The 23,249-nt window shown below is 42.4% G+C and overlaps 1 protein-coding gene across 1 annotated transcript in view; it reads left to right on the plus strand.

The window, feature by feature from the left end:
* The window catches only part of SLC16A12 (solute carrier family 16 member 12), a 77,709-nt gene that overhangs the window by 43,482 nt on the left and 10,978 nt on the right, over positions 1-23,249 (plus strand). The window contains 3 exon segments of the mRNA XM_060642073.3: positions 11,153-11,289; positions 11,292-11,403; positions 21,328-21,431. Of these exon segments, the coding sequence (XP_060498056.2) occupies positions 11,199-11,289; positions 11,292-11,403; positions 21,328-21,431 (307 nt within the window). The 5' untranslated portion in view covers positions 11,153-11,198.

Raw genomic sequence — 23,249 nt, forward strand, 5'->3', positions numbered from 1 at the left:
TATGTGTCTCTTACATCTGGATGCTCATCTGTGTCCTTTATCATACCCTTTTACAGTAAACTGGTGAATGCGAGCAAGTGTTTCCCTGAGTTCAGTGAGCCGCCCTAGCAAAATAGTTGAACCCAAGGAAGAGGTCATTAGAACTGCCTGTCTATAGTGTGTTGGTCAGAAGTTCAGATGACATCCTAGGCTTGTGTCTGGTGTCTGGAGGTAAGGTGAGAGACAGACTTCTGGGCCCGAACCCTTGACCTGTGGGATCTGACACTCTCTCTGGGTTGACAGTATCAGAATTGAGTCGAATTCTTATTGGTGTGGGGGAAACCTCCACGTGTCTGGTGACCAGAAGTGACAGAAACGTGTTTTGTGTGGGAGGTTAAGGAGACTCACAGGAGAGAAACACCCAGAGGGAAGAACCAGGTTTTCCCTACTCAGGAAGGAAAAATCTGAGTTTTTATATTATACTAGCAGTGAAATTGTGTTTCCAGGTTTAGCCTGGTCGGGGGTCAGGATCTGGCCATGCTTGGTGTACTCAGTGAGATATATTCACTTAAGGCTCTGTTACCCAGATGCTGGGAAGGCTGGTCAACCTGGTTTGACAGTGGGTAAAAAGAACAAAGAATGATGGGTAATTTCTTACCCCCATTCCTCAAGCTCCCCTTCCCCCTTCCCCATGTGATTTGAGAAAATGTCCAGAACATGAGAATTGGGGATATTCATTCCCTAAGTATTTATTGAGTGCCAGTGTCCGAGCCACTGAAGCGTCAAGGGTCCCCGCTCCCAGGGAGTTCACACTCTGTGCAGACTTGACTTCTGCCTGCACTGGCTTTCAAACGGCCATTCTCCACGACCCTGTATGACCTGAGGGGTTAAGCTCTAGCCCACCAAAATAACGGACTGGTTGCCCCTCCCATTCCAACCACATGGCAGCAACAGCGATTACAGAGCGAGGAGAATGTTGTGGTATAGACGGGCGGCACTGTGCTCCGATAAAAGGCTCTCTGTCAGCTAACAGAAAGACCCTGTGAAATTCATCACAAGCCCCGAGGTTCTCCTCTGCAGCCAAGAAGCCTCTGATATAACATATTCTCACCTAATAACTCCATATGCCGTAAGAGTGCAAAATTAGACTCCGCAAGGCCACGGAGTTAGACTCCAGGATTTATTCACTGAACCACACAAATGTTGAACGCCAGCTTCATACCAGACACTGTCCCAGGCCCAGGCATCTCTGACTGCATAGTGTGTGTGTGTGTGTGTGTGTGTGTGTGTGTATACATACATGTATACACACATATTTTTATCAAAGAGGGCTACAGCTCAGGCCTGTCACTTCTTTTACATGCCCTTCCAAATAGGAGAGAAAAGAACTCCGTCACTGCAGAAGAAAACAGTAAGTGGGAGCAAGCTCCTGGTTATGAGTTGCACCATCAACAAACTATTAGATGCAGAAATAAGCATTTTTCTGACGTTGCCTAGACTCAGCAGCTTCTGTGGGTTAGGAGCTGGCGGCGAGGGAAAGAATGTTGCTTTCTGCTCTCTGCGCCTTATGGGAATCACAAGTCGTACCTTTTTCTCCCTTGTGTAGACCAAATACCATATAAATTGCTCTGCTGTTTATTCTAGGTCTTCTGTAACGTATTCCTGTCCCCGAAGTCTCACACAAAGTAGGAACTTGAGCAGCTGCATTACCAGAAGTCAGAATTTCTCAGTTTAGTGCCCAAAGGTGCCCAAGAGACAGCCCCAGCTTTCTGGTCGAAGTCAGTAGTTTTACTCCCCTGTTACCAGGATCTGTTGGAGGACTAAGCAGAGAGAAGCAGAGAGGAGAGGGGGCAAAGGGAATCACTAGTTTTTCTTTACTAAGAACAATATTTTTCATAGCACACATGTGATATCATTGAGCAACAAAAATAAATAAATCCATATGCGTTAGGAGTCATCCCTAAGACCCAGAGACTCCGATGGAAAAAATAGTTGGGTCCCTGAGCCAGAGACTGTGCAAACCCAAGCAGAGAGGACTTTCTTTAACTTCCCTCCCCATTCAGTCCTTTTCAGAGCTTGTGTTTGGCCCAGGCTACAAGTCTGCAGGGTTACCAGCTGGAACGCTTTGCTCCACTGCTATAAAGGCTATAAATGCTGTGCAAAAAAGTGTTGGAATCCTCTCATGGCATACTTGGAAGATTGCCCTTCGGTGTACCTGGTGTCTTCTGTGATTCCTCGCCACTGAAAGTATCAGTCAACTTGGATAGATTTCGGCATCTTCCGTGGAATGAACGTGGTAGCTCTCTCTCTCTTTTAGGCATTTATAAACCTCTCTCAGCACTGTTTTGGAGTTTTTAGTGTAAAAATAATGCAAATGTTATGTCAAGTTTGTTCCTGGACATTTCATGGTTTTTGATGCTACCATAAAGTAGTATGTTTACATTTTAATTTGTAATTTGTAATTGCCTATATATAGAAATACTATAATTGACTATACAAGAAAAAATAATAAATTCCAGTTCATCAAAAGTAATAGCTTCTGTTCTTCAAAATACACCACTAAGGAACGAATGGGCAAGCCACAGAATGGGAGAAAATATTTTTAACGCATGTGTTTACAAAGGACTTGTGTCTACAACATACAAAGAATTTTTATATCTCAGTAAAAAAACAACCCCCCCAAATGTGCATGATATTTGAATAGACAAAAGAAGATGTATGAGTAGTTAATAAGTACATGAAAAAACTGGTTAGTATCCTTAGTCATCAGGGAAGCACAAATTAAAACTAAAAGGTGTGGGGCATCTGGGTGGCTCAGTCGGTGAAGCATCCAACTCTTGGTTTCAGCTCAGGTCATGATCTCATGGTTCGTCTGTTCGAGCCCTGCATCAGGCTCAGCACTGCTGGTGCGGAGCCTGCTTGGGATTCTCTCCCTCTCCCTCTCTCTCTGCCCCTCCCCTGCGCTCTCTCTCAAAAATAAATAAATAAACTTAGAAAGAAACTACAATGTGAATCCATTATACACAGGAACATCTGGACTTCTGATATATTACCAATAATATTGTACAGCCATTTTTGAAAAAAAGTTTGGCAGTTTCTTCTAAAGTTAAGTATATACTTACAACATGACTCGGCAATTTCATTCCTATGTATTTACTCAAGAGAATAAAAATAGATATCCACACAAAGACTTGTATAGGTGATGTCACAGAAGCTTTGTTCATAATCGTCTAAAACTGGAAACATGTCCATCAACAGATGACTACATAAATAAGTCGTAGTATATCCATTATATAGGTTACTATTCAATAGTAAAAAGGAATCTACAGATACACACAGCAACCTGGATGAATCTCAAAACATTATCATGAGTGAAAGAAGCTGGAAACAAAATAGTCCCTGTTGTGTGGTTCCATTTTTATGGAATTCTTGACTGGCAAAACTAATCTATGTTGGACAGAAAGCAAGTCAGTGGGGGCGTGGTGCTGAGGTTGGTTGAGACTGACTTCAGAGGAGCACGAGGGAATGTTTGGGGTGATGGAAATGTTCTATATCTTGGTTGTGGTGGTCGTGGTTATGTGAGTGTATACATCAACAAGTCATCAAAACAAAGACTTAAAAATGGGTGTGTTTTATTGTGTATGAATTGAACCTCAATTTCAACACGTTTCTAGCAGCCTTTGCAAGTTGAAAGTACTCTCTTGCATCTTTGCTCAGTCTTCTGGGATCAATATTTAGCCAAATCCAAGGTTAATCTCTAAGTAAGTGTTGTTTCTCCTTTCTGTGGTGTTTATCCCTCCCTCTCCTCTATGCCTGTCTGGCTTCGGGGAGAACTCATGCGTAATGGTGGAGGAGGTGGTTGGCATGCAGGTCCCTGAGTTCGTACTAGCCTAGGCACAGCTTTCCTTGGTGTTGGTGCCTGGGCGTCCTGCCGGCGACTCTAATCTGGCTGGCCCCTGGGTGTTGGCTTCTGTCCTCACTGTGTACCATGCTGACGCATGTGCTACTGGTGAAACTTACAGTCCGTACCGCCTTTATGGCCAGGACCTGGGGGGATTCCCCATCTTTCTTGTTGCAGATCCTCGTGTGAAGATCAGCCATGATTTCCGTTTGGCTCAGCCTGTTTCCCCTTTGCCACAGCCCTGCCTCTCATCGCTTAGATGTATTTCATGTCTCCACTGAGAATACGGAAGAGCATCTGGGCCACTTCTGTGTCACATGGGAGGTGAGGGACGGTCAGTAGGCACCGTCTTTGGCTTTCTCTCTGCCCTGACACATCACAGGCCAAGGGCACCCAATGAAGTTGGGTCTTTCCACAGTTACCCACAGGATACATAGCACAAGCCTCCTTATTGCAACCCCCTGCCCCAAATACCCAGTTTAATTCTTCGCTATACCACTTACCTACCCCTGCTCAGGACTCGAGAGAATGGGAAAGGCAGCTCATCACTCTTCCTTTAAAAAAAAAAAGGGGGGGGCGCCTGGGTGGCTCAGCCGGTTGAGCATCCGACTTCGGCTCAGGTCATGATCTCGCGGTCCGTGAGTTCGAGCCCCGCGTCGGGCTCTGTGCTGACAGCTCAGAGCCTGGAGCCTGCTTCAGATTCTGTGTCTCCCTCTCTCTGACCCTCCCCCGTTCATGCTCTGTCTCTCTCTGTCTCAAAAATAAATAAACATTAAAAAAAAACCTTTCCCCTTCATCTCTGGGCAGGCTTCTACTTTCCCTTTGTGTGGTGGAAACTTCCCCTACAGCACAATCCTATGGTTCCTTATTTATGGATGAAGTTATTATGGACAGGACCCATCTTCTTGTTTCCTACAACAATAAACTTCTGGGCTTAGCCTTAATGATAGAACGGGGTCAATGAGAGAAAACCAGCTTGCCAACCTAATATCAAGAGATATTTCCAAAAATCATCTGCAGTAGAGGAATATTTTAGAAATGCCGGAAAAAAAAAGACTGGCAAATTTCATGATTCTTAAGTAAAAACAAAGAGTAGAATCAATCCAAGTTTACTGAGAGTGTCTGGACTACCAGGTAACTCACCTATGGGGGAAGAGGTCCTTAATCATCAGTCACCTGGTTTGAAACATCAGTAATTCAACTCCCTGGTTTTATAGATCAGGAAATGGTAGCAGAGAGGAGGTGATTTGCACAGGGTCATTACTAAGTAGTATCAGCTGGACCCAATGGTCTTGATTCCTGCTCTTGATATCTTTCTCCCACACACCCTTATCTGTTTTGTGGCTGTAAAGCAATTAATAAAGAAGCGTACTTGATGAAGTTTAAGGCACTGGACATAGAAGGGAATGGAGGAAGGAAAGAATAATAGAAAGACCATGTTGGGAGCCTAACAAAATGAGTGGTTCCAGGACCACTGTGGACTTTTCTCTAGCAGTGTCCTGACTGTAAGAAATACGTAGGTCTTCTACTGACAGAGGCGATCACTTCAGAAAACTTTACTGAAGGCAACATGAAAGATTTGCCCCCAAAATGTAGTGCTATATTGGAAAGTTATGGACCATTGGCAAGAATTCTTTGCAAATGTCTAGATTTTTGAAAGCAAGGAGGATGAAGTGAAATTGAGCATATAGCCTAATTTGTACTGTGAAGGAGTAATCTTAGTGGGACATCATAATATGGAGCCTCTTTTGTTCCAAAAAGATTTTTCTGAAACCAGAATGAGATGCAGAATGCAATTATATTTCAGTGGTTGGACGTCAAAATGAAATAAACTAGAGGCTGATTAGTAAAATGACAAACTACGTGATGGTAACATGCTTCCTTTGCATACTGTTTTAGGTATACTGTTAACTCAGTAAAGGACTTTTTCATTATATTTGTGCCGTATCGGGCCAGTTAATTATTTATAAGAATGTGCAGACTAATACTGTAGGGGACCTGCAGGTTGCTCCAAAGTCTCTATGAAACTAGGTTAGCCTGGTCTAACTTGTGCTCTTCTGAAGGTGTATAAATCTAGTAAGTGACCTGTTTTGAAAGAAACACGAGTTATTTTTTGGGCAGTATACCCTTGTGTTAACCTGTGGGCTCCCTCCCCTTTCTTTCGTCATGAGCACTCACACGAATGGGTGCTCAGCCTTCACCATTATTTGCACGGCTTGTTGAAAGAAATGCCCAATAGCCGCTCTGAAATCTGGAGGGTGGATGGGCAGGCGCACCATCCAAAATCTGCCAGACCACACGTCTCCACCTGCATCTCCGCATAGCGCTGCCAGGTGAGTCCCTTCTCTTCTCTGGGCTTCAGCATCATCACGGTGAAGGGGAGAAGACGGTGCCCAGCTCTGAGGCTTGGGAGGCTCAAGTGTGCCTGCTCAAGAGGACTGATTAATCATAGGACTGCGCACCGATGCTTTCAGAGCTGTTTCTCCCCACCCTGGAACCCCGTGAGAATGTTCCTGGGTCTGTGGTGTTACCCAGGTTGACTTTAACTTAACAACAGACCTCTGTTCGCTGTGCCGTCAGCTCGGCGCTGCTTGGGAGGGTTACTCCCATCTTTAATTTGGATTCATGCAATTGTATCTTTTGAGCGATCCTCTCAAGTTGGTCCTTAACTCCTAGATTGTGGGAATGCCAGGGAGAAGCTGCTCGGCTGAAACAAACGGAGACCGCACAGGCTAAGTAAAAGTTAATGATGCTTAATATTTTTGTAATGAAACGGAACATTTTCTTTTGCCAGGCCTTGTTACCTACATCATATCTTCTAGTGAACAATCACCTGATTTTCATTGTGTTGCATCAATAAATGATACAGTTCTTTCTAGTCCTCGAGAAACTATACAAAGAATTTTTGTGCGCACGTCCACGGTGCAGGAGTGGATCTGAATTACCTAAGAAAACTATATATGAAATGGTATCAAATACAGTTTTGAAAATGAATCCTAACAGTCATACTGGCTGTATACTTTTCTGCATAGTCTTTGCAACTGCATTCCTTCTGGCACAGTCTTCCTACTCTTTGTGACAGTTACGAATATACAACTTTTACGTGAGTTTCATATCACTTCCTTCCCAATGCACACACAATATTAGTGGCTGCTTTTTGCCTTACCGTTGCATCATAAATGTTTTCCCATACTACAATATTATCTTCTTGTTTATGGTTTTAAAGGGGTGGATACTGTTCCATTTGTTGCTTGTGTCATAGCTCTCGAACACTTCCCAGTTGTTGAGCACTTAAGTTGTTTCTGTTTTATATATTATTCATAATGCAACTATTATTTTTCACCTATAGTGTCCATCTTCTCTTAAATTGTTTTCTTAGGATAACTTTCCAGCAATGAGATGACTGTTCAAAGAATTTGAACAACTTTTTAATTCCTGATCTATCGCGCTGTATTATACTGCCTCCTTGGGCATTCTATTTTTTAAATTTTTAATGTTTATTTATTTTTGAGAGAGAGAGAGAGAGAGAAAGAGAGCAGGAGAGGGGCAGAGAGAGAGGGAGACACAGAATCCAAAACAGGCTCCAGGCTCTGAGCTGTCAGCACAGAGCCCAACATGGGGCTCGAACTCTAGAACAGTGAGATCATGACCTGAGCTGAAGTTGGATGCTCAACCTACTGAGTCACCCAAGCGTCCCTGTTTGAGCATTTTTGAACAGCACTGGGCAGCACTGACTGGGGATGGTCCTTATGCTGGACATTTATGGGTTCGTGGATGTATGGTCTTAAATTGGAACACAGCTTACCCTTGGGGTTATTTTAATGGGAAAACCTATGAAGAGGCTAGGACCGAACCAAGGCAGAGGTTTCTGAGTTTGGCTTTTTGACTTGTACAACTGATTCTGTCCTTTCATGACACTTGCCACCCCATTATGTCTAAGCAGTGAGTTATTTCGTTGTGCGTGTGCAGGTGTGGGCAGAACTTCAAATGCTAGTCCCATTAAAATTGTGAGAGAGAGACGTGCTGGACGAAAAGTATCCCATAAATGTGACTCACATGTGGCTGTTCAAGAAACTTGGAGTTATGGCAATGTGGTACAGGCAGACGTTCAAAATCTGCTTGCAGGAGCCTGTCTGGTGTCGTATACGAGTGAAACAGCAGGGCTGGGCGATACAGGAGGTCAGGGACAGGGTGACGTGGGGAACACGGGCCTTATCCAGGAATGTGCTGGTACTTGACTCCCTCTGATAGCTTCAACAAAGGAATGCCATCTCGGTATCTTTAGCACTTCCAATTTTTCAAGAGAGTTTGGAAATCTAAAGTTTTAGGTGTCTTGGTCCATTTGGGCGACTGTAACAAAACTACCACAGACTGGGTGGTTGACAGACCTTTATTTCTCACAGTTCTGGAGGTGGGAGGTTCAAGATCAAGGTGCTGGCAGGATTGGTGTTGGGTGAGAGCCTGTCTCCTGGTTCCTAGACAGACTTCTTTAAGCTGTGTCCTCATATGGCAGAAGGGGTAAAGGAGCTCTCAGGGCCTCTTTTATAAGGGAACTGATCCCATTCACTGTGAACTCACAGGCCACCAGTTTGTTCGGGTGGCTTTAAAGAGGCACACTTGTAAGATTCTACCGTGAGCCGTTTCCTTCAAAAATTGTGGTTTTAAAGTAAAAGATATCTTATTAGTTTGATTTGTCCATCATTTACCAAGTGGTACATAGCCCGTGTTCCAAACAATGCGTGCTTCGCCATATTTGAAATGGTGTTGCATTGAATTAATATTATTTCAGATTTCTTCTGGTGACCGTGATACAATCGTACCGACCACTGAGTGATTTGCTCAGTCCAGTGGAAAATGTATCTGTCCTGTCAAAACTCTTATTTTCGTCTCTTAAATAATTCATCCCTAATGGTAATTTAAGAAGTCTGTTTAATATACTAAAAAATACCCTGAGAAACACCGTATGTCACCGTTCCTGTGAGGCCAGAATCCAGGACAGCTTAACGGGGTCCTCAGCTCAGGGTGTCACAGGCCGCAGTCAAAATGTCAGCCAGTCTGTGTTCTCAGCTAGAGGCTCACCAGGAAAAGAAGTCGGCTTCCAAGATCACTTAGGATGTTGGCAGAATCTGCTTCCTTTCTGTCGTAGTACTGAGAACTTCAGTTTTCTGCTGTCTCCTGGAGGCCGTCCTCAGCTCCCAGCAGGCTGGCCACAGTCCCCTCCACGTGGCCCTCTCCATAGGCAGTGTGCAGTGTAACAGCTTGCTCTTCAAGGCAAGCAGGAGAATGAGAGCATTCGTTTCTAGCATGACTGAGCCTTACACAGGATGCCATAATCATGGGATTCCTGTCCAGTCACCTGTGCCCTACTCTGGTTAGGAGCAAGTCACGGGTCCCACCCACACTCAAGGGGAGGGATTATACAAAGTCAAGAACACAGGAGGAGGGACCATAGGGGTACGGTAGAGTCTGCCATAGAATTTCCAGTGCCCTAAATACTGCCTGGCACATGGTAGACAGTAAGTGCTGGTAGTTGATTGAATTAATGTTGCAGCCATTGCTTTTTGAACCACGTATTGCTATTTTTTTCCCAAGTCTGTGGTTTATCATCTGGTTTTATTTATTACACGTTTTGATATGTAGGAAAGGTTAAATTTTAATTTAGACAAATCAACCAAATTTTCCCTTGGTTTGTTACGTTACTTTACATCTCAAGGTGCCCTTCTCCTATCTAGAGATCAGATAAATATTTGCCTCTATTTTCACGTAGATTCTTAATGATTTCTTTCTTTCTTTTTTTTTTTTTTACATTTAACTCTGACCTATCTAGTAGGTTAAGAACTAGATGGAGAGTTGTAACATGATACAGTGAGTAATCCTTTTTTTCTCCACTAATCTTTGCTACCTTATTTAGCTATATTGAGTTATTATATACTTGCTGCTGGACTCTCTATACTGTTTCATTTATTTGCCATTCTCTTCTTGCTTTAATTACACACTTACAAAATACAGCATTTACAAAAAAATTTTCATTAAAAAATAAAAATTATAGCATCACCAGTCAGAAATGCCAAAGAAGTTACTATCAGACTCATTCAGTGTAATAATTAGGTACATGGTCTAAGCTGTTTTAACAGAGAGACTGAAAATACAGAGGCTCAAATAAAATTGAAGCGTTTTGGTATTTTGTGTAACTGTGCAAAGGTATGTGTAGTCCAGAGCTAGAGAGGCAGTCCTTCTCCACCATCATCTAGGGACCCAGGCTCCTTCCACCCCATAGCTGTCCAACCCCCAGGGTGCTGTCCTGGTGTGTGTGGCATAGCTGTCTCACCCTTACATCCATGCTCCGGTCTATGGAAAGGGAGTGGTGGAAGTCCTGGGAAAGTGCCTTGGCCTTTGAGCTCATGAGCCAGAAATGGCGTATTATTTTTCCTTGCATCCCTTTCATTTAGACTAAACCATGTTATAAAGAAGATGTGGTGTGTATGTATGTGTGTGTGTATATATATGTGTGTGTGTGTGTGTGTGTGTGTGTGTGTATATATATGTGTATACACACACACACACAAACACAATGGAATATTACTCTGTGATAAAAAGGAATGAAATCTGCCATTTGCAGTAATGTGGATGGAAATAGAGTGTATTAAGCTAAGCTAAATAAATCACAGAAAGACAAATATATGATTTCACTCTTGTGAAGTTAAAGAAACAAAACAGATGAACATAGGGGAAAGAAAGGAAAAATAAGATTAAAAACAGAGAGGGAGGCAAATTATAAGAGACTCTTAAATACAGAGAACAAACTGAAAGTGGCTGGAGGGGTATTGGGCAGGGATTGGGCTAAATGGGTGATGGGCATTAAGGATGGCACTTCTTGGGATGAGCACTGAGCGTTACATGTAAGTGATAAATCACTAAATTCTACTCCTGAAATCATTAGTACACTGTATGTTAACTAACTTGCATTTAAATAAAATTTAAAAATTAAAAACAAAATAGGCTAAACCATGTTGCCACATCCACCTTCAAGAGAGGTTAGGAAATATGGTATCAAACTGGGCGGACATGGATTTGGCTAAAATTTAGGAGGATCTGTTATTAAACAGAAGGAGAAGGGGTATCAAGGACAGCTAATGGCCTTTGCCCCAGTCCAGGATCCATAGCTACAAATAACCGTATTTAACAGGAAAAGAATGATCATTTTTGTCAAGTGAAAAGTCAGCCTTTGGATATGACCATAAAATATAAATATGTCCTGGTTTTTGGTTTTAGATGGCCAGTAACCCGTGTGCCAGGTAGCATTCTGTGCCAGTCTTGAATGCCAACAGGAAGTCACTGGACAGCAGACCTCTTCCAGGATCACAACTGGGCTATTGAAGTAACTCGAAAAAGAGGAAAAAAAGAGCTGAGGCCATGGCAAAAAGAAACCGAGTTCGGTCTACCTCTCCTCCAGATGGAGGCTGGGGCTGGATGATTGTGGCTGGCTGTTTCCTTGTTACCATCTGTACTCGGGCAGTCACCAGGTAGGTGGGATTTTCTTCTAGATTTATTAAGATGATCTGGCTTGTCTTTTCTTCTAAGTCTGCTTCGTTCTATTTCTGAACCTCTCATTGTGAAAATATCTGTGTATATGTACAGGGTGTGTGTGTGTGTGTGTGTGTGTGTGTGTGTGTGTGTATTTCTTTTGCTTGGATATTTTTTTCTTTGCGAGGAATGTGATTTTCTAATACCTGAAAGTCCTGGATAGTGGTGTCTTCTATAATATCTGGCACATACACCTGAAATGTGAGGACATTTTTAGACTAAATGTTGTGGCTATTCCAGCCGTTTGTTTTCGTAAACAGCTCATCCCAGAAAAGAAAAATACATAAGGTCAAAACAATCCTTGAAAACCTCTTGGCTCACCAGATACTGAGCTGTTGGAAAGCTTAATACCTAGAATTTAAATTCTTCTGCTTCCTTTTACATTTGGCTGGAGGCTAAGTTCTAGGTTGAAGGAAAGTAACAGCGTTAAGTACAGGCTTCTCTCATTCTTGTTCATTTCTCCTTGTTCTTTTATCCAAGGCCCTATTGTTGAATATGCTTAAGTTAAACCCATGTACATTGGGACTCATTCGTCTCACTTATATTTGGAGTAAATGTATGCTTGAGGTCTGCATGTGCTAGCTCTTCCCTCTACTTATGCCTTCATTGAAGTAGAACTCTTTACTCTTCTCTGGCAACACACCCTTAGCAGTGACCGAACGTAATTTGCCCTGAAAACTTTATTTGATGACATCATCAATAAAAGCATCAGTAACAAATATATAACGCAGGAAATAAGCAGGCTCTTTGTGTTTGGTAAAATAAGAGTTGGTTGATTATGTATCATAGAAACCTATAGATTTGTTTAACATAATATGGTATTGGGTCTGGTTTTTGTTTTTTTTTTTCCATCTCTATCATGGGTCTTGTGTTGTGGGTATGAGGAGTCATAGAGTTAAAAAGGAATCTTTTGGTTCTTACATGCGGAAGCTCCCATCATTTCCATCATGGAAAAGTTCTGGAAGTGACTTCAGTGCTTTATAAGGAGGTTGATATCTTTATAAGGAGGTAGTGGAGTCTTCATGACCCCTTTTATTTATTTATTTATTCATTTATTTATTTTAACGTTTATTTATTTTTGAGACAGAGAGCATGAACGGGGGAGGGTCAGAGAGAGAGAGGAAGACACAGAATCTGAAACAGGCTCCAGGCTCTGAGCCATCAGCACAGAGCCCGATGCGGGGCTTGAACTCACGAACCGTGAGATCATGACCTGAGCCGGACGCTTAACCGACTGAGCCACCCAGGCGCCCCTCATGACCCCTCTTAGATGGGATAGTTTTATATGTCCCCACGAATAGATTAGGACACTGGTGCTAACATAGGTTAAGTGACTTACCTACAGTTTTGGTCTAGTGGGACAGAACTGGACCGGATTTCTAGCCTTTTTTACTTCTTGTCTTGTTTACTTGCCATTGCATGTGCACATGTAATCCACCAACTCTTTCCAACACAAACCAGATTATCTTCCTATCTCATTATTTCTCCCACATGCACCGTATCTGCCCCATCTTCCATACACATGTATATATTCACACACATATCCTCTGTTAGTGCCTTTTCATTGTGAGAAGTGATTACTTCAGTCTTCACCTTTGTTCTGCTCTAAGATGTAGGCACTTGGAGGAAGTTTTGTGGCCAGTTCCTTGTCCCCTGAAACACTCTGCACCTTATCCTGTAGAACAGTGTGGTATCGCCAGACGTAGGTTTTTTTAAAAATTGCCCTGGTGATGGAATCGTCGTCTTAAGATCTTACTTCCTAATCTCCATATGGTTGTCACACCAGTGATGAGAAGTCATGGTGCCAGGGGACAGCTGTTCCTAAATTCTTCTAACGGAGGCTCTCTACCCTCCTTGTCCTGTTGGCAATTAGTCATGTTAGTTGTCACCCCAATTCATGTACAGACAACTGCACATTAAGGCTTGGAGACATCTGGATTGTTTTTGAGTGTTGTACTCTGAAACTATGGAAGTGACTTGGGGCAGGTGTCTGTAGAAAATTGAGGACTTACCTCAAGGACACTGATTTCTTGATGGTCTTTTATGCTCATTGGCATCTTATATGGCTTGTCTTGTTTGGCAGGACATTGAATCTCATTTTTTTTTTTTCTCAATCACAGTGGAATTGCTGTGGAACCCATGACTGTCACCCAAGGCTGAAAATCTTGCATATTTTTTTTCAGTTGTATCCTTAAGTTTTCAACTTCAAGTTAATGGAAATCAAGTTCCCTAATATCTAGCTATACGTTCATCGAGGACAATGCTCTATCTAGGTGTTTTCCAAAAACACAGAGATGCTGGAACACCGCCTGGTAGGCTCGGGCACAAATAACTGAAATCCAAATCCAAATGGGCTAAGTATACATCGGATAAAAACAGCGTGTAAAATAACACTGGTGAGAGAGGGGTTAATTCTGATCTGGGAGTTCAGGACAGCTTTCAAGAGAAGTTGTCCCTGGAGTGAAGTCTTGAAGAGTGGATAGTATTTGGCCAGGAGGAAATGAGAGGGAGAGAGGTTTCAAGCTGCATTAGATGCATGCACTTTATTTGCTTTCCTCACTTTGTGATAACAGTGGGCAGTCCCCCTTCCTGAACTGCTAAGGGTTTAGCCAGAAACCAGAAGAGCGTTGTGGCAGGTAGCAAAGACCTGTTCTCAGAGGTTAATGGGAGAGGCTGAGAGGGGCATAGCTGAGCCGAATTAAGTTTAGAGGAGAAAAGTGCAAAGGCACGGCCAGCATTGGAACTCAGTGTCGTGAACAGGCAGCAGCCAATAGGACTGGAGATAGGGCCAAGGAAAGCGGCCCCTAGGGTGATTTGTCAAGTCAGAGGATCAGTGCCTATTGTGCAATTAAGTCTTTTTTTTCCCTGTTTAAACTGTATACTTAAAAATTAAACCATGGGGCACCTGGGTGGCTCAGTCGGTTAAGCGGCCGACTTCAGCTCAGGTCACGATCTTGCGGTCCGTTGAGTTCGAGCCCCGCGTCGGGCTCTGGGCTGACGGCTCAGAGCCTGGAGCCTGTTTCAGATTCTGTGTCTCCCTCTCTCTGACCCTCCCCTGTTCATGCTCTATCTCTCCCTGTCTCAAAAATAAATAAAATGTTTAAAAAAAAATTAAACCATACTTCCAGGTGCTAAAAATTTGAACAATACAGAGATGCATAAAGTAGTCTTTTTCTCATCGCTTCCTGAATGCCAGTTTCACTGCCCAAAGTTAACCTTGTTATTAGCTTCTTCAGGTGTGCCCCCCCCCCCAATTTAAGAACCTTATATCCATCTGTAAAGCATATTATTATTCTTTTCATTGACACCAATAGGATCATACTGCACACACTGTTTTGAACTTATTATTATTATTATTATTATTTGCTTAATAATATCTCTTGGAAGTATTTCCATATTCAGCACATACAGCTCTACCTCACTGAAAAATAACAGCTTAAGATTCCATCACAAGGATGTGTGCATAATTGATTTAACACATTTTGATTGAAGGACTTATATTGTTCCCTGGGTTTTGATTTACAAACAATGCTACATACAGTCATGATCCAGACCACTTTAAAATCAACTTTCAACTCTTGCCTTGTAACTGACGATGCTGCCTTACACGTAAAGTTTACATAAAGCTCGAAGTTGTCTAGGCTATTAAAGCCGTCATTCTCATTTATTTATACTCTCTGTTCATTAATGTGTGTTGAGTACTTATTTTTTGCCTCAGGATATCTTATTACCAAACACATTCTCTATTTCAAGAATCACATTTCATCGTGAAATTATGTGACATTCTGTTTGTAAACTGACCGCTTGAGTTGGAGTTGATGGTTGAAAAAGCAATACTTGATTTGAATGTTCAAAGAAAACCTCCAGCTGTAAGACCTAACTTTTCTCAGGGCACCTGGGTGGCTCAGTCAGTTGAGTGTCTGACTCTTGATTTCAGCTCAGGTCATGATCCCAGAGTTGTGGGATCGAGCCCTGCGTCAGATTCTGCACTGAGCTTGGAGACTGCTTAAGATTCTCTTTCTCTCTCTCCCTCTGCCCCTCTCCCCCACTCACTCTCTCTCTCTCAAATTAAAATAATAATAAATAAAATAAAAAATAAAAGTAGTACATGCTCATCAAAAAAAAAAAAAAATCAGAAAGTAAAAGGAAAACAAAAGTTCTATAAAAAAGAGCACCTGGCTGGCTCAGTTGGTTGAGTGTCTGACTCTTGATTTCAGCTCAGGCCATGACCTCATGGTTCGTGAGTTCGAGCCTCACACTGGGCTCTGTGCTGACAGAATGGAGTCTGCTTGGAATTCTTTCTCTCCCCCTCTCTCTCTGCTCCCCCCCCCCACTCTCAAATGAAATATTTTTAAAAAGTTATATTAAAAAAAGACCTATTTTTCTTGACATCTTTTGGATCCAAATTAACTTAGTTGCAGTAGATGCCTAGAGTCCTGTGGAATTGGGGGGCTCTTTTAACAATGGCTGAATTCCTATAAATAGTAGCTAATGTTAGCTGACTACTTGTTCTGTGCTGGTTAACATCGTTCCAAGCACTTTTCATTTATTAAATCATTTAGTCCTTGAAACAACACACAGAGGTCGAATAATGTGTCCAGAGTCACAAGGGTAGTGAGTAGTACTGCTTTTAACTACTAGGCTACACTGGCCAGTGGATCACTTCCACATTGATGCACTGGATGACTTCATCAACTGGAGGACCGTCTTTCCCAAATACCAGATGTTGTCAACATCTAGCTCTATAGGAGCCAGAGAAGAAGTTTTATTTTTTAAGATTATTTTTTCTTTAAAAAATTTTTTAAAAAAATGTTTATTGATTTTTGACAGAGAGAGAGAGAGAGAGAGAGAGCTCAAGTGGTGGGGTGGGGGGTGGGAGGTGGGCAGAGAGATAGGGAGACACAGAATCCCAGCAGGCTCCAGGCTCCGCACTGTCGGCACAGAGCCCGACACAGGGCTCAAACCCGTGGACCGTGAGGTCAAGACCTGAGCCTAAGTCGGATGCTCAACCGACTGAGCCACTCAGGCGCCCCAAGATTTTTCTTTCTTTTTAAGAAATCTCTACACCCGACAAGGGGCTCAAACCCACAACCCCGAGGTTAAGAGTCGCATGCTGCATCAACTGAGCCAGCCAGGTGCCTCGAGAAGAATTTTATAGCAGAGTGGCAAGATGGAGATACTAGGCATGTTGGCCCCTTGAGGGAGAGTATCTTTGAGAATGGTATTTCATACAGATGACACTTGCGTGATAATTTTGTTTCCTTATTCTTAGGAACAGAGCTTATCAACCACTGAAGGATGATACTTGCATGATAATTTTGTTTCCTTATTCTTAGGAACAGAGCCTGTCAACCACTGAAGGATGTTAGGAGTTGTTTGCTACTGAGCATGATCTAATGAATGCATTATGACTGATCCAGTTATGCTTATCAAACTGCTTATTTGAGAAATGAGGAAAAGAGACTCTGAGAGATTAAGAAGCTTTATTCAAACTCTCAGTTACTCAGTGTGAGGATCAGCGATCAGGACCCAGCTTTCCTGACACATCAGATGCACAGATTTTCCAAAGGACAATAAAAATTATTTCTGGAGTGAGAAGCACGTGTGCTCCCGATAACATTTATTTTCTTTAAGGTCATGCCTGTGCTTAGAAGCCAGAAATTATGGAACTTTACCATTTGAAGAGTACTTTTTTCCCTTTTGAGAACAAGTAAGAAGTGATACTTGTTTTTGAAAGTCGCAGTCAATCAGAAGCATGTTCATGGTTATTAAATTTTGCCTCTGGCAAGCCTATTCACATGGTTAGATAAGAATCTCGGGTATTATTTTTGAACTTTGCATACCTAAAGTTTGACTGATATGACTAATCAGGTCAGTTAAGAAAACCATCAATCAGAAAACTGAACAGCAATAAAACGAGATAAAAAAGTCACAAGAGACAAACATAGTCGCACAAACATGAAATCCCTCAGAATGATTTAGTGAAGAGAAGAGACTGGCTTACCATCGCAAAATGTCTTCTCATCATCTGGGACCCTTTTTTCTTAGTCACCCCATGTTCTTTCCCATCTCTAGCTTCTGGATCTTCCTCCTACTGATACTTCATTCTGCCAGCTTATGAACTCAGATTCTTCACATCTCTACTTCACCTTATCTGGCTACACGTTCCTGGTCAGCCACCCTCCAGTCTTCCTCTTCCCTTTCTCATTCATGTCCTTGAAGTTGCCGTTCAACCTTTTTTACTTCCTTCACTTCTAGTCACTTCTTTACCAACGCTAATCCTTCCTTCCTTCTTTCTTTCCTCCCTGCGATACCTTGAACCTTGAACAATATTTAATGAACACCCAGGTAATGATATGAGATCCAGTGCGGACATGGTCTTTGCTGTGACAGAGCAACAGTCTAGTGGAGAATACAAACGCAAAGGGAATTGCCATATCCCTGTAGTGTGGTAGGTGTCCCGCACGTCATGTAAACACTTACGAGAGGTATTAAGCCCAGACTCAGGTTGTCAGGGAAGCCTTCCTGGATTAGTTGACCATTAATGTTTATTTTTGAGAGAGAGAGACAGAGCATGAGCAGGTGAGGGCAGAGAGAGAGGGAGCCCCAGAATCTGAAGCAGGCTCCAGGCTCCGAGCTCTCAGCACAGAGCCCGACGCGGGGCTCAAGCTCCTGAACCGTGAGAACGTGACCTGAGCCGAAGTCTGACGCTTAATCGACTGAGCCACCCAGGTGCCCCTGGAGGAGGTGACTAATATCTTTAGACTACAAGAATGAGGGCAGCTGAGAGAGCAGCCTAGAAAAGAAGAAAACTCTTTAATGCTCAGAGGTGTGAAAATGTATGGGTGGTATGTTGAAAGTGATGGAAATAAGTTCAGTCTGGCTGAAATGAGGAATGCATGGTGTAGGTTAGGGGAAACACTGAGAAGGGTCAACTCCTGCGGGGTCTCAGAAGTCATGTTAAAGAGTTTGAAGCGTCAGGATCTCTTTTGTGTTCTAGTAAGGTCACTGACCATTGCATATAAAATGTACAGAAGGCAGCCAAGTGTGAATTCAGGGAGATGAGTTAGGAGGGTTTGGGCTGCAGTCCAGGAGAGAGGTATGGGCATGAATTATGAATGATAAGGGGAATGGAGAGCTGTGGAGGCATTTGAGAGCTATGTATAAGGTAGAATAAAACTGACCATAGATTAGATCAGTGGTTCTCAACCAGGCTGATTTTGACCTCCAGGGGACAGTGGGCAATGTTTGGAGACATTTGGGGGGGTGGAGGCCAGGGATGCCACCAAACACTGTATGATACCCAGGACAACCCCTAAAACCAAGAGTTGTCTTTGTTAAAGATGATGGCCAAAATGTCAGTAGTACTTGGGTTGAGAAACCCAGGCTAACGATAACTTAACTATTTTGATAATGAGGCGATGTCTATGAAATTGTTATTCTCTTTTAAGTTTATTTATTTATTTTGAGAGAGAGAGAGAGGGAGAGAGCATGCATATGCACACACGGGCAAGGGGCAAAGAGAGAGGGAGAGAGAGAATCCCAAGTGCTCTCTGCGCTGTGAGTGCAGAGCCCGAGGTGGGTCTCTATCTCACAGACTGTGAGGTCATGACCTGAGCTGAAATCAAGAGTCGGATGCTTAACCACCTGAGCGCCCCCAGGTGCCCCTTCATGGAGTTTTTAATTTGCTCTTCGGTGTTCTTACTAGCATGAGTTTACCATTCATCTTTACATCCTGCAGTTCCAGTTTTGAACACGAACGTGAGTGTTGAACTCATATGCGGAATCACTGGAGCTCACGTGTATGTATTTCATTTTCACCAGAACAGGGGAAACCCTGCACCAAAAACCAAACCAAAACAAAACAAAACAAAACAACCTCTACCGTTTTCTCTTCGTTTCTTGATGCACTCACTTTCTGTCAACATTCTCTATCTTCCACTTCCTGATGAATAAGGGAAGACAGAGCAGGAAAGGGAAAAGAACGGTGGGTAGCCCTACCTTTCTTTTTTCCTCCACGTCATGATTTTCAGCGTAAGTGGTTGGCTAGTAAAATACAGAGACATAACCTGAGTCGGAAAGGATATGGGAATCCTCAGTGCTTTGTGTTTCCTAAAACACTGTTGCTTGCTTTCTGCATTTGAAACAAGTTCTGATTTGAAAGGAAAGCATGGCCTCTCTCAGGAGTGAGAGCCTTCCTCCCCCTACCCCCATGCTTACTCAGTTGTCCATGTAACATAACTTGCACACACTCTGAGTCTAACCCAACTCCCACACATTGTGAGTCTACCAGAGTTTGCGTGTCTAATACCACACGTGTCCATGGGAAGGCGGAGAGTCGCAAACACATGGTGCGTGTATCTCCTCTGCTCGCGTGCATGCCCTGTCGTTCCTTTGGACTTTACGTACAAAACATGAATTCAGAGATGAACGTGTTAGAAATTTTAAGACCGTGACAGCTGAAATTCTATGCTTCTGAGTGCCAGATTCTGTGCGATTGCAGAGGATGCACACTGGGAAAGCTGGCCCTGCCTAACACAGTTGTCCTGGTTCTACCTGATTCTCCTCCTTCTTCTTTTTTCTCCATCACCCGCCTTCACATCTAGCAGCAACTGGAAAGGGCTGGGGAGAGAAATAACAGGTTACTGCGGGCTGCTGAAGCATGATGGGTTAGACGGTAGCCCTATCCAGAGAGACGACCTCCTATCTCATCCTCACCAAGACCTGATCCTTCCCTGGCTGTAATCGAGTACTAAAAGCTCCTGCCCTGAATTGGGAAACTTGCTAATCTGTATGACATTCATTCCAACTTGTACAGTGATACAAATCATTGCTCTAAAATCACTTACATCATTTTTTCCTGAGTAACTAACAATTTTTCAGTGTAAAGTTTCTCTGTCTCTGTATGTCTGTCTCTCTCTCTCTCTCGTGATTATTTATAATTTCACCATTCACATATAATGACTGGGTACTTTTTTGTTTTTTTCTCTATTTATGTGAACTATGATTTTATCAAAATAAGCCTTTACTATGTAAACTACTTTGTTTTACTTAACATTGTATTGTGAATTTTTTCCCAAATCAATAAATACATATCAAATCATCATTTTTAACACCTAAAAATATTTCATTTTATTGATGTCAAAATTTACTTAGCCAGTCCCTTATTGATGGGCAAATAGGTTGGTTACAATATTTGGCCTTTATAAATAGTTCTCTAAAATATATCCTTTTATGTGTATCTATTATTACTATTATTATCATCATTTGATTATTACCTTTTGTTAAAACCTAGAACTGAAATTGCTGGGAGAGGAGATGTAGAACTCCTTTTTTTGAGAGAGAGAGAAAGAGAGAGAGCAGAGGATGGGCAGAAAGAATCCCAAGCTCCGACATGGGGCCCGATCCCATGAATTGTGAGATCGTGACGTGAGCCAAAATCAAGAGTGGAATGCTTAACTGGCTGAGCCACCCAGGCACCCTGAGAGATGTATAATTCTTAATTGTCAAATTGTAACTTGTGAAACAACCTCTTAGAAGTCACAGATGTTGGTGAAATATGAAGATAAGAAAGAACCCATATTTTTGACCTGCCATATTTCCCATAAAACCTTCCCTACAGCGGTGATCCTCATATCCACTTGGCTTCAGCAGCCCTTCTAGTGGATGAACATTCCTTCTCATCCTTTAGAGTGGCTCTGTGGCCATTGGGCCATTCTGACTTCCTACTTACTATGGCCCAGCAATGTACCACTGAAAACCAATTAAACCAGCTGAACCAGAATTTGAAGCTGTGGTTTTGATCCATGCTCATTCTTTTTTTTTTTTTTTTTTGTATAAAATTCTTGCACTGTATTTTTCAGATGTATTTCCATTTTTTTTGTGGAGTTCCAGACATACTTCACTCAGGATTATGCACAAACAGCTTGGATCCATTCCATTGTAGACTGTGTGACCATGCTCTGTGGTGAGTATCACCAGGGCTAGACAATTATTGGTTACTCTTGAACTGTACGTGACACTGGCCTTCCACTGCTTCTGTTTACCAGCTTTTTATGAATAGAAGGGCTTTGCTAAAAGTTGGCTAAGACTATATATAAAGAAAAGACCGATCCGACCTTCAGCCAAACCCAACCAGACCTGCCCTTGGAATTAATGGTCTTCACCGAGGGCAGATAGAACAGGTGGTTAATTAACACTCTCAAAAAGACATACTATTTGGTGCTCCCATATAGAGATAGGGTGCTGGACCTCACAGGACTCATCCTGATTTGGGAAACAGTTAACCATACAGTATATGCTTGACCTCTCTTTGCTAAATGCTATGGTCCCTCATTCTCCAGTCATGAAAACGGTCATTGGATTGCACTATGAGCCATTCCTATATGATCTCCTTAAGCAAATGCCAACGAAATCTTGTTCTTATTCTGTTCCCTTCCCAGAGGTTCAAAATGTGGCTCATGGATTTTGTTTTTCATGCGTAAACCTTCATTCTTAGAGAAGTATGAGGGAAGGATAGGATGATACAGTCATGTGATCAGCACGTTCACCGTCACTATAATTTCATTCAGGAAACCCCAAGGGGACTACAGAGGGCATATAGAGTCATCTCAAAATCCATGGAATCTCTCAATCCATCTATGTCGTAGAGGAACGCTAGTCTTGGGATTTTTCTTTTCGAACGTTTTAAACCAAAGTTCTTAAATGAATGTCTTAGAGAGTTTCTGAGATTGGGACAAGTTGGAATTATCTATTTGCAGTCTAGACCCATTTAATCATTTCATTTAAATGAATCCTTAGTATTAAAAAAAAACCACTATTATCTCTTCAGGCCATGTCTTGTGGCAAAAAGGAAATCCCATATTATTTAATAACTTATAAATAACATCAACTGATTCCACTCTAGGTACTGATTCATACTTATTTTTAGGAAAAAAAAGGACACACTCAGGAATCAGTTGAATTGTGCTGAAATGTATTTCCTTTGTTGGGAGGAATTTGAGAGCAGTTCTAGGACGAAGAGCAGGTTTCATGAGAAGCCTAAGTTGACTCTGTCTACTGATAACCCTGGAAGGTCTTAAGGGATCAGAAAATAATATCTTTGGGTTTTCTACCCTGTTTTCTTGTTTGTTTGTTTTGTTTGTTTTTTTAATCAGGAAGACTATCACTTGGTTTTCAGGGTCATGTTATTAGTCACAGCCTTTGTATGACCATGCCAAGTGAGCCATGTTTATCTTTCTCAGATGACACAGGTGACTCATTTCCCTCACTGTTATCTTTTGGAGAATATTTATAATCCCCAGAAGAGGACTAAATGGCCTTCGGTGACCAACAGGATCACAGTGACTGTGTGATAAAGCTGGGTCGTATTAGATGCAGCATTTTAAAATTCAAGGACTGGAGGCCATGCAAGGACTTGAGGCCTGTTGGATCCAGTTTCCATGTACCAGTTTCCATGTTGCTCACCTGGCAACATTAGTTGAGGTCAGGAGATGGAGAAGAGGCTGCAGACACCCACTGGGGGCACTTTTCATTGAGTTTAGTGTAAGTTTTGTCACTTTCCAGTAGCCATAGCAGCAGCAGCCTGGAGACTTAGATACATTCTCGGGAGTTTTGCTCCTTCCTGTTCTCCAGAGATTATATAGACACACAGCCACTGTTTTAAGTAGGCAGGAGACATCAGGCTGACGGCTGGTTCTGTCACGTACATTTGAGTTGGGCCCCAGTTTCAACCTGACCAATACAAAATTATACTCCACAGATACCCGAAGAACTTGCTCTTCTG

The sequence above is a fragment of the Panthera onca genome, chromosome D2 (genome assembly GCF_046562875.1).
Source record: "Panthera onca isolate mPanOnc1 chromosome D2, mPanOnc1 haplotype 2, whole genome shotgun sequence".
In the NCBI taxonomy this organism is placed as follows: Eukaryota; Metazoa; Chordata; class Mammalia; order Carnivora; family Felidae; genus Panthera; species Panthera onca.